Source organism: Mauremys mutica, chromosome 9 (assembly GCF_020497125.1).
Source record: "Mauremys mutica isolate MM-2020 ecotype Southern chromosome 9, ASM2049712v1, whole genome shotgun sequence".
Classification (NCBI taxonomy): Eukaryota; Metazoa; Chordata; order Testudines; family Geoemydidae; genus Mauremys; species Mauremys mutica.
In genome coordinates, this window is record NC_059080.1 from 287,858 (window position 1) to 300,235 (window position 12,378).

Below are 12,378 nucleotides of genomic sequence, written 5' to 3' on the forward strand. Positions count from 1 at the left end.
AAAACCTAGAAAATTACACACACAAAAAATGTGTTAAACATTAAGATTGCAAAGTCAAATACTCAAAAGCTCAGAAGTGCCAGAATTAAGGCTGCCTGTACTACCTTAATTTGGCCCCCTTGTGCATATTCATTATGATAGTCTTTAATTACATGATCACATACCATTGTATCCACGGTCCACTGCTTCATTCAGTGCACAGAATGAATGGCACTCTGAGAATCGATCAGGGTTATGTGGTGGTGAAGGAGGCTATTGTCTATAGGATCACTACCTCATCTGTTGCAGAGGTATCCTTCAGATATGAGCGACTGGAGTTGTAATTTTTTTTTTTTTTATTTTATTTTGGTCATCAGGAAGGTCTTGGCATAGTTCCTGTATTTTAGAACAACTGAGGTAATTGTACTTAGCCATGAGGGCCTCATAATTGGATATTCGGAACTGGAGTGTAGCAGACAAATAAGCCTTGCATCCAAATAGATCTAATCTCTTCCAGTCTCTGTCATGATGTGTGGGTCAAGGTTGGTATTGTTGTCCTTTTTCTTGCACAGCCTTGATGACTAAGGAATTTGGGGTGGAATGAGAAAAAAGAAATTCCAAGCCTTTTGCAGGAACATAATATTTTTTTGTCTGCCCACTTGCAGGTCAGTGGGATGGACACTGGGGTCTGCCAGAGCACTTTGGCAGGATCAAGAAGGACCTCCTTGACAGGGAGAGCTATTTTAGAGGAGGATGTGTGTAGGATGTCAAGCAGCTTATGTTGTTAATCTTTCACCTCCTCCAAAGGAATCTGGAGCGGAGAGTCTGCAATCCTTCAAAATAACTCCTGGAAATGTTTGAAGTCATCAGCTGCAATAGGGGGTGGAGGCATGATAGCCTCATCAGGGGAAAACGATGAGAAGTGGAGTGTTGGTGGAATTTCGTCATCCTGTTCTTTTTCCTCATCTGCTATAGGGTGATGCTTAGCCTCTGGGGGTTAAGAGAAGCCCTCTGGCTTTCCTCCATGGGAGGTTTCCCAAACTGTGCTCTGTACATGGCCCAAGGATCCCAGTATGGCCAGTTTTGAGGGAGTGGCACATGGGGTTGCATCCATGGCAGTCCATACCAGGGCCCTGGTCCAGTTGTGGATTGTGGGTAGTGAGGATGAGTAGAGGAAGTCTTCTAAGCCTATCTCAAGTATCAGGGTAGGATGGAGTACTCCTCCTCTTCCTCCTCCACGTTGCTGGGGAAGGGTGGTACTGTCCTCGGAGGAGAAAGGGAAGAATGGTGTGGGTCCAGAAAGAAGGATGGAAGTGGAGAGAGGTCAAGTCTGAGTAGTGGTGACTCAGGCACATCAGAGAAGTAGTTCCTTGGGGATCTAAACTCTTGGGGAGGAGCATCATCAGCACCAGTGTGTGTATCGGTACTGAGAGAGAGGTGCATTCTCCTGAGCAGCCAGCAAATGAAGTGGAGGACTTGCTCAGTGCCATAATGGTCACTGGCGCTGGTAGGCGTGCCAGTGCCGGCAGTTTTGTAGATGCCATAATACCCAAAGTTGGTCTAGTCAGGACAGCTGGCACTCTTCTTGAAGGTCTTGTGTCTCGGTCTGTAGTGCCAAGAGACGGTGCCGAGGGTTGCATGTCTGCCCAATTATGGTCTTTAGATCTTTGCTTAGCTTCAGTACTGGAGGTATTTGGATGGGCCCTGGAGCTATGTCCTCTCTCCGAGGATGTCAAGGCAACTAACCTGACAGGGGATGGCGTTCTGGCGGGCGGCGTCTCAGAAGGTGATGAAGGAGCCAGTTTCTTCTCATCAGAACGTGAAACACAAGATTTTCTTTTAGAAAGGCATGGCGAATGAGGGTTGGTGGATGATTTAGAGGAGCATAAGAGTCGCACAGGAGACATGTTTGGGCCAGGGTCTGATGCTGGATGCAGTAATTTTTCCATGAGAAGATGTAGCAGCCGAATGTCTTGGTCTTTTCTAGCCCTGGCAGTGAGGTCATGGCAGTGAGCACGCTTCTGGAGGACGTGTCCCTTTCTGAGGCTGAAAATGCACTGTGGGTGACTGACTTACCACAAGGCAATCCGGCAGGAAACACACCTCTTAAACCAAGGAGATCCAGACATAAAGGTGAGGGAAAATGCTTCCCAGTTGGGAAGGGTGAGAAGCAGGAAAATGAAAACCTAAGGTATGAACTGGAAAGGGTAAAGAGGCTTAAAATAAATTCTTTTTTTGTTTGTTTTTTAACAGGGAGAGGATGAAAAGGGAGGATATAAATATTAAAGTATCAGAGAAAGCAGCAAAGAGTCCTGTGGCACCTTATAGACTAACAGACGTTTTGGAGCATGAGCTTTCGTGGGTGAATATCCACTTCGTCGGATGCATCTGACGAAGTGGATATGCTGCTTTTATAAATATTAAACTACACTAAAGGGTAACAGGAAAGACACGATCTAACAGGACAAAAAGAGAAGCAGGCTCTGCTGCAGATTTCATCCTAGACCAAAGGCGGTAGACAAGGAACTGAGGGGCAGTCGGACCGCACTATATATACAAGACCCGCTCACAGCACAAGACGGGGAGGTGCACATGTGTGGTCCACCGGGCACTGCTGATGAAGATCTCCCAACCCAGGAGCATTGGGGCGCTGACGCATGTACAGTGGAGCATCCACAGGGACATCACTCGAAGAAGAAATGGGCATGTTCAATCCAGAGAAGAGAAGGCTGGGAGGAACATGGTAAGAGTTCAAATATGTAAAGTATTGTTACAAAGAGGACAGTGATCAATTGTTCTTCATATCCACTGAAGGTAGGACAAGAAGTCATTGGCTTAGGTTGCAGAAAGGGCATTTAGGTTTGAATTAGGAAAAACTTTCTAACTATAAAGGATAGTTTAGTACTAAAACAGGCTACCTAGACCAGTTGTGGAATCCCTGTGTCACTGGAGGAGTTTGAGTACAAACACCTGTCAGAGACAGACTAGTTGACCTCTACAGCCCCTTCCAACCCTACATTTATGTGATTCTATAAGATGTTTGCAAATGAAGATTTGTGGGGTCACCAGGTGTCATGAATATAGGGGGAAGGGTAGTAACCTTTATGTATGCCAGCCATTCAGTAGCATAAAATCCCTCCTTGGCAGCTGTACTGGATTGCCTTACCTGTAAAGGGTTAAGCAGTTCAAATAACCTAGTTGGCACCTGACCAGAAGGACCAATGAGGAAGGAAGATACTTTCAGATCTGGGGTGGAAGGATGTGTTTTGTTTTCCCTGTCTGGACGGAGGGAGAAGCCAAACAGGTAAAATATCTCCTGAAAAATATACCTGGAATAATCCATCTAAAACCACAGAATCTGTGAGTAGGGCAAGGAAATGCATTAGGCTATCTCTTGTTCTGGCTTGTGAATTTCCCTGTGCTACAGAGGTAGTTTCATTCTTGTTTTTGTAACTGTGAAGCTGAGCCCAGAGGGGAATCCTCTGTGTTTTAAATCTTTTTATAGTCCTGTGAAGTTACCTTCCATACTGATTTTGCAGGTGTGATTCTTTTACTTTTTTCTTTATAATAAAAGTTGTTCTTTTAAGAACCTGATTCATTTCAGTGTCCTAAAGACAAAGGGTCTGGTTGAGCTCACATTGCTAAGGCAACTGGTTGGTATTTTAGTCTCAAGCCTCCCCAGGAAAGGGGGTGAAGGAGCTTGGGGAGATATACTGGGATGGATAGGGATTCCAAGTGACCCTTCCCTGAATGTTTGTTTAAATCACATGGTGGTGGCAGCAATACCAGTCCAAGGACAAGGGGGGGGGGGGGAATTTGTGCCTTGAAGAAGTTTTAACCTAAGCAGGTAGAATATAAGATTAGGGGGTCTTTCATGCAAGTCCCCACATCTGTACCCCAGAGTTCGGGGGCGGGGAGGGAACCTTGACACAACCAATGATGAACAATTGCAAAACAAAAACTGCAAAGGAGATAGTTAGTTTTCTCACTGGATGCAAAGGGATAACTTGTGCTATGGTTAGACTATTTCAAGTCATTATCAGAAACATGACTACTTTCTGTCTGGCCCCCATGAGTTTTGCCAAATGACGTCCAGGCCACACCACCAATCAAAATGGATCAAAAAGGGCCTGTTTTGTTCAGCATTTTGCTCCCTGAAGATAAAGCATCCTGACAAAAGAGACAGAAGGGGATCACCAGCTAGCACCAAAGAGCACCCCATCTGGTAACATGTGAAGTCATGCCATAAGACAAGCAGTCTATTAACTTTATCTCTTTAGGGAGACTTGCAAAATCCAGAAAGAACAAGAATACAACTATTAAATGGCATTTTGAATTAAAATTACCCAAATAAACTTATCTGTCTCAAAAAACCAGTCACTGAAACCATGAAGCTGAGCTGGAAAACACACCTTCATACCAATTCTAACAAGTAAGTGGCGAAAAGATTTGATTATGTGTATTTTTTTTACCCAGGCAACAACTGGGTTACACATTAAGCTTAATGATTCTCCAGCAGTATGTACCTGAGCTGATGTCTTGTAAATGACAAACTTTACACTAACAAGTTCAACTTTAGTTGCCTAGAAATAATGTTAAATTAATAAGTATTTGAGAGTTTTGAGGCTGGAACAACTCACTGCAAACAGAGTTAGTGTTAAGAAGAAACTATTCACCCTCTCAGCAAAAGACAGCTGAGAAAAAAACTGAATGTTTCAAAGAGATTAACCTAGAAAAGTCAGGCTTCTGTGGCCAAGAGAATTTGATAGTTTCTTAGATAAAAAGAGGAAAAAAATTTGACTAGATTTGTAAGTAAAGACTACTGCTAAAATTCCACAGACACTAGAATTAGTTTTAAATTGTTACCTGCAAGTTTTATTTGGGGCTTAATGTGTGCTAATTGTATGTGTAAGTGGGAAAACTTGGCTACGAGTGTCTCCTCTGTAAGATAATTTTGAATTAAATTGCCATTTTTTAGTAATTAAGTGATTGTTTAAATTTAAAACATTTAACTTTACAGATGTTGGGATGAACAGTTACCGACAGTTCCATAATTTAACTGGAAAAAATAAGCTTATTTGTCAAATCAATAAAGCTATGTATTTAAGAATTCACAGTTCTGTCTTGGTACCAAAATGCCTTGTCCAAAGTAGCACAGAACTAGAGTTAGTTCACCTATGTAATAAGTTTATGATTAGATTTGGATTCATTGGTTTGATTTATTACTTTTTAGTAATCCCTTGGTAAATTCATTCCCATGTAAATTCATTATTTTAAATTATGTGAACGCTATCAAATAAACATGTTGATTTTGCTTTCTGTAACTTCTTATTTGCTTTCAAATTCTATTTTGGCTATTAAAAAACTTGAAAATTTATAATAAAAGTCTGCAGTCTGTACTTTATCTAAAATACAAAGAACCATGAGAAACTTGCATAGGTAATTGGTAAATTAAAATTACTTAACCAAAGTGTGTTTTACCATATTGTTCTTACCTTTGAAACAAAGACAAGGCCCTAGCAGGGGCAATAGGCACCTCAGCTCAGGACAGACTTTACAGGCCTGGAGCTACCTCATATACTCTCTCCAGGTTTCTCTTAGTGGAATCGTCCCGGTACTGGGCCTATCACATACCTGTAGAAAGTCTCTGATGTGGGTATTAGCCCGTTTGGAGTTGGGACCAGGAACTTCAAAGAGGGGGCACTCCTGTCCAACAACAAAGATATCGACCAGCTCCCGAATATAACAGCCTTGTCGTGTCCGGATAATTAGGAAATCCGTTTCTGGCATCTTGTGCAGATAAATAGGAGCCCGGAAGAGATTGTTTTCAAATGCCTGACAAGAGAAAACAAACAAAAATTTTAAAGATAGACACTGATCATTGTAGACTTTGCAACACCAACAAGAGCTCTGAAAGAGACCCAGCACAACACGGTCATTATGACACCATCAATATTCATTCACATCACAACATGCACTTTTACAGAGCAGGACACATTTCTTGCCCCAGAGACTAATTAACTGAAGTGAGATAAAACATGGGACAATAGTTAAGGTAAGGGAAGGTGTGGAAAAGAAAGCAGGAAGCATGCCTCAAACTGTGCTTTAAGGTAGGATTTGAAAGAGGACAGAAAGCATACTTGGCAGAAAGAAGTGAGAGTATTCCACCAAGACAATATAAATAAAGGTGCAAAGCTGGGAAGTGGGGGAAGGGAGCAGTTAGCAGTAAGAGAGGACAGAACACTATGCTCAGATAGAGAAGCAGAGTCTTGAAAGTGAGGCACTTGAGTGCAGTAGCAGAGCAACAGGAGAGGGAGGCAACTTTAGCAGAAGCAGCAAAGAGTCCTGTGGCACCTTATACACTAACAGACGTATTGGAGCATGAGCTTTCACGGGTGAATACCCACTTCGTCGGATGCACATAGTCTATAAGGTGCCACAGGACTCTTTGCTGCTTTTACAGATCCAGACTAACACAGCTACCCCTCTGAAACTTTAGCAGAGGCATCCTTACGAAACACAGATAGCACTTTACAGCTACCAAGATAGGTCTAGGGCAGACTGAAGAGATAGGGAGGCCAGAGAGGAGAAGGTTTAAGTAATCAAGTGTAGACCAAGGCTTGGACAAGGGTCTTAGCAACAGAGTAGTGATGAAAGGACAGATTTTGGTGATACAAAAAGGAAAAATAGCACTTTAAAAACCTAGATATGAAGGGGAAAGCAAAGAGAAGTCAGATGACAAGACAGAGGTTCAGACCGGAGAGACTGAAAGGAAAGTACTGTCCACTCCTTCCTATTCATCTTTAGATCACCTCCCCACCACACCATCTCTTTCACTCATAACACCTAGCCACATAACCATCTGTCAGATTCTCCCATGCCGCTCCCATGGATGGAACAGGACACGCTCTGAGTTGATCATAAGGCCATTATCCTGTCTAAATCTCAACCCCTCTTCAAGGTCTCTTTTGTCGATAAAGCCTACAAGAAACCACTGACTAAATCATCTCCTTAGTAAGATATGCATATGGGGCGGGGGGGGAGAGAGAAGAGAGACACCTGACATGGGGGGGTGGGGTAGAAAGACCAGGAGAAGAAGATGAGGGGGAATGTAAGTGGAACCCAACAAACCCTTAACTATTAAGTCATAGCCCATCATACCCCTGCCATCACTGCTCATCTGTCTTTCCTTTTTCAGATTATACTCTACACCATCATGGCTACCACCACTAGCATTTCCTGTGACCCCAGGATGACAGTGTTCCTGAAAAGCATCCCAACCAGACATGGCCAATGCGAGGGAGGGAATCAATGACATCACCATCTCCACCAGATTAGGCTAAGTCCTGAACAGCACCTAGGAGAGACTTGGGTTCCAGCTGTCATCATCTCCCTCATGTGTCCTTTCCGTCTCATTTTCTCTGTTTCACCTTCTATTTAATCAGAGCCTGGCTTAGCCAGCTGGGACTGCATCTTGTGCAATACTGTTATAAGTTGTAAGTCTGTGACCAGTGAGGCAGTTAAATAGCCCAGTGCTGGTACAAGTTTGCAAGATCTCAAAGTGGCTAACAAGTCCTTGTGCTGTGGCCATGTTGTTCCAGCAGCAAGGCTTCAAACGGAAGTTAGCACCAAAGACAAAAGCTCTATTTTCTATAATTTTCTCTCTCCTCTTGTGTGTGTGTTGTCTTACAGAAAGCAAAATCGAACTCTAACAATGGCGGCAGCAACAACAGTTCCAAACCAGGTCAACTAATTTCTTTTTTCCCCAAAAAGGACAGCTATTGCCACCTTTAATACCATCTAAAAACTGCTCAAGAGGTTTTACTTTTAAAAACTCTCTACAGCTAAAGGGAAAGGAAACAAAACATACTGGTAAAATAAAAGCCTTACTTAATGCTTTATATTTTAAAATGCTTTTACTCTTTTTTTCTTTTTTTTCTGTATCTTCAATACAAAGTTATGCTTCCACAACACTCATCAAGCGAAGGTCTCTGTACTCAAAAACCCAAAGCACATTTTACTGTTTAGTGTTGTAAAATAACAGGCTCAGGTTAACACTTTTAATTCTCTGGGCCCATCTATTCCATCAAAATTAATGCAGCTCCTCTCACCTGCAGTAACTGGCCAGGGTGCAGCGATCCCAGGAATGGAGATGTGTGACAGTAAACTGTCTCTCCGTATTTACAATCTGGTGCTCCAGGGTCCTTGCCAGGTTTCTGTAAGAGGCAATGCCACTCCAGTTAGCACTCAGCAGCAGGAACTGCTACCAGACAGCAAACCCGGCACGTTATTGGGCGAAAGCACAGTCCACACCAACTACTAAGCTTAACTAGTTTAAAGTTTTAATAAGACACTTTTAGGAAAATCTATTACCACCTTATTAAGCGTAAAACACAAGTGATTTGGATAGTGTAAGGATTGCCCAGTCTTGAGGTGCAGGTAGCAGGGCCGGCTCTAGAGTTTTTGCCGCCCCAAGCAGCGCACTGAATTGCCGCCCTGGGCTGAGGGGGGGGCAGTCCGTGCGCCCTTAGGGCGGCAGGCGTGTCTAAAGGGCTCTGGGCTCCCCGCTGTGGGGAGCCCAGAGCCTTTTAACTCCCAGCCGCGGCTGGGAATCAGAGGGCTCAGAGCTCCCCGCCGCAGCGGGCAGCCCGGAGCCTTTTAACTCCCAGCCGCGGCTGGGAACCAGAGGGCTCCCGGCTCCCCGCCGCGGCGGGCAGCCCGGAGCCTTTTAACTGCCGCGGCAGGCAGCCCGGAGCCTTTTAACTCCCAGCCGCGGCTAGGATTTGCTGGGGCAGGGGCGGCGCTCTGGCGGTTGCGGGTCGGCGGCTCCGGTGGACCTCCCGCAGGCATGCCTGCGGGAGGTCCACCGGGGCCATCTGCCGCCCTCCCCAGGATGCCGCCCCAAGCGGGTGCTTGGCCCGCTGGTGCCTAGAGCCGGCCCTGGCAGGTAGCATGTTTTTCTTATTACATTTATGCTGATCCAATCTGGTATGGGTCCTCTACCTCCCTTTGTCAAACACACATACTTTATACCTTGTTTTGTAACATTATGCAGGTGCAAATAATCAATACTACCCTCTTTATGAAAAAAAAATTATTTAACTAATTTTTAATGTATTTTGCTAAAACTTTAATTGGTACCTTTTTTCTTTCTTTAGCCACTGCTGTTTTATTGACTGGTGTGGTGTTTTATTGGGGTTATGTGTTTGTTTGTTTAAACAATAATTTTCATTTTTACTCATTTGTTTTTTGTAGCCTTGGGAGTTGCTGGTTGGCTAGTCCTGTTGTGTTATTTATTCTCACTAGTCTGTTTTACTAGGGAGATTTACAACTGGCTAGTAAATCACACGTTTGTCTGGTTTGCTTTGCCCTGTTATTTACACAGAATTACACAAAAATTCACCGTCGATAAGACGCAGACCCTTAAAATGTTGTAAAAAATCTGGGTAAGTTATTTAAGCAGTTTAGAAAGCTGTGCCAACAATACTGGAAATAAGGTGTACATTTTTTAAAGTGAGGGTAATTAATCATTGGATAATTTGCCAGGGTTGTGGTGGATTCTCCATCATGGACAATTTTTAAATCAAGATTGGATGTTTTTCTAAAAGATCTGCTCTAGGAATTATTTGGGAGCAGTTCTACGGTCTGTGTTATACAGGAGGTCAGAATAGTTGATCACAATGGTCCCCTTCTGCCCTTGAAATATATGAATAAGGCACACAGAGAAAGCAGAAAAATTCCTTTTACATTTTAATAACACTATTAAATATACATGTACTTTTACACAATTTAATATACATTTATTTATTACAGTTCATTATGCTGCTTTTTTGGTTACAATTCTCATCTTGAGGCATTTGGCCTTTTGACAAGGGCCTTTACTCGGATGATTTAATATTTGTCAGGGGTTGCCTTCTTTGCCAATTTTTATGCATATACACCTCTACCCTGATATAACGCGGTTGTGGGGAGCCAAAAATCCCTACCGCATTATAGGTGAAACACCGTTATAGCGGGGTAGTGGTGGCAGGGCTGCACCGGTGATTTAAGAAGCCCCAGGCCCTTTAAACGCTGGCACCTTGTCCTTACAGAAGACCACATATGAGGCTCTGAGGTTAAGGCCTTAAGCTCAGACACCCTCCTGGCGGAAGTTATAGCTACCAAGAACACTACTTTCCAGGAAAGGTAGAGGAGGGAGCATCTTGCTAAGGCTAGAAAGGGGGTCCCATCAATCTAGAGAGCACAAGGTTGAGATCCCTTGGGGGAACAGGCTGTTTTACTTGAGGGTACAGCCTATCTAATCCTTTGAAGAAGTAGTCCACCATGGGCTTCGCGAAAATTGAGCAACTGGCCAAACTGGGATGGAAAGCTGAGATAGCTGCCTGGTGCACTTTTATTGATGATACTGACAGACCTTGCTGTTTTAGATGCAACAAATAGTCCAGGATAAAAGGAATCGATGACTGTAAGGGTGGAGTGTGCTTTTGTAGTTCCCAAATGGAGTATCTTTTCCAGTTGGCCAGATAGGTGGCCCTAGTGGATGGCTTCCTGCTGCCAAGGAGGACCTCCCTAACAGGGTCTGGACAGGTGAGCTCTGAGGGGTTTAGCCATGGAGTTTCCATGCCGTGAGATGGAGAGACTGCAGGTTGGGATGCTGGAAATGGTCATGGTCCTGGGTGATCAAGTCCAGGACCCGGGGCAGGGTTATTGGCGTGTCCACCAACTGGCCTAGAAGCGTAATGAACCAGTGCTGGCGTGGCCACGCTAGCGCTATTAAGATCATTGATGGTCCCTCCCTTCTGACCTTCAGCAGGACCTTGTGTACAAGTGGGAAGGGCAGGAAAGAGTAATAATAGATGATCCTTCCAAGGGAGGAGAAAGGTGTCCACGAGCAAGCCTGGGATGTGATTCAGGAAGGAGCAAAACTGGTGACACTTCCTGTTGTACTTTGTTGCAAACAAATCTATTTGGGGAAATGCCGAGAACTGCGAACCCAGTTCATTCTGGGAACTTGGAAGGTACGATGCCTCTAGATGTATTGAATGGGAGATGCAGAAATCTCACAGCTTGAGGGCTTCCAGGCACAGGGGAGAGTAGTGAGCATCACCACCCTGTGTTTATACAGAACATCGCTGTTGTGTTGTCGGTCAATACCGATACACATCTGCCCTCCAGATGGGCCTGGAACATCTGGCAAGCAAGGCGGACCACTCTTAGCTCCCTGAAGTTGATGTGCAATGAAAGTTCTGTCTGGGACCAGAGGCCCTGCATCTTGAGTCTGCCTAAGTGCGCCCCCCAATCCATCGCCGATGCATCGGTTACTAGAGACAGCGAGGGTTGGGGCCCAGAGAAGGGCACTCCGGCACACACCGCTTGCGGGTCAAGCCACCACTTGAGGGACTGGATAACTGGGGGAGTGAGTGTGATCAATTTGTTTAGGCTGTCTTGATTAGGCCTGTACACTGAGGCTAGCCAAGCTTGAAGGGGATGGAGTCGCAGTCTGGTGTGCTGAACTAAATATGTACAAGCGGCCATATGCCTGAGCAGCTTCAGGCAATTTCGTGCCATAGTGGTGGGGTATCACCTGAAGTTCTCTATGATGGCACCCATGGAGAGAAAGCGAGTTTCCAGAAGGAATGCCCTGGCTTGACCGGAGTCCAGGAGAGCTCCGATGAACTCTGTTCTCTGAGTCGGGGTTAGGGTCAACTTTGCTACATTCAGTATGAGGCCAAGCCTGTGGAATGTCATCTGAACTAGGCTCACGTGGACCTCCACTTGGGATCTGGAGCAGCCTTTGATTAGCCAGTCGTCGAGGTACGGGAATACTTGCACCTGCCGTTTCCACAGGAAGGCTGCCACAACAGACATGCGCTTGGTGAACACTCATGGGGCTGAAGGGAAGAACCGTAAACTGATAGTGGGTGTTGTTGACCACAAAGAAGAGGAACTGTCTGTGGGACAGGACTATGGACATGTGAAAATACATGTCCTTCAAGTCGAGGGCAGTGTACCAGTGTACCAGTCCCCTGGATCCAGGGAGGGGATAATAGAAGCCAGGGAGACCATGCGGAACTTTATCATCTTCATGAATTTGTTGAGGTTTCACAGGTCTAGAATAGGTCTGAGCCCACCCTTGGCCTTCAAAGGATTAGGAGATACCCAGCATAGAACCCCCACTCCTGAATTCTAAAGGGACCTCCTATACTGCCCCGAGTTGTAGGAGCATTTGGACCTCCTGTATGAGAAGTTGCTCGTGAGAAAGGTCTCTGAAGAGGGACAGGGAAGGAGGGTGGAAAGGGTGAGAATATCCCAATTCTACCGTGCTCAAAACCCATTGCTCTGAGGTGATTTGTGCCCAGGCATGGTAGAAATGGGATAGACGATTTACGAAGGGAGGGG

General features: G+C 44.9%; 1 protein-coding gene across 1 annotated transcript in view; it reads right to left on the reverse strand.

Annotated features, from left to right (window-relative positions):
* TAF1 (TATA-box binding protein associated factor 1) overlaps window positions 1-12,378 on the reverse strand; it is a 113,405-nt gene that overhangs the window by 61,691 nt on the left and 39,336 nt on the right. The window contains exons 15-16 of the mRNA XM_045030454.1: window positions 8,091-8,195; window positions 5,614-5,814 (exon numbers count right to left, since the gene is read on the reverse strand). Coding sequence (XP_044886389.1) covers window positions 5,614-5,814; window positions 8,091-8,195 — 306 coding nt within the window. The remainder of the gene's footprint in view (window positions 1-5,613; window positions 5,815-8,090; window positions 8,196-12,378) is intronic.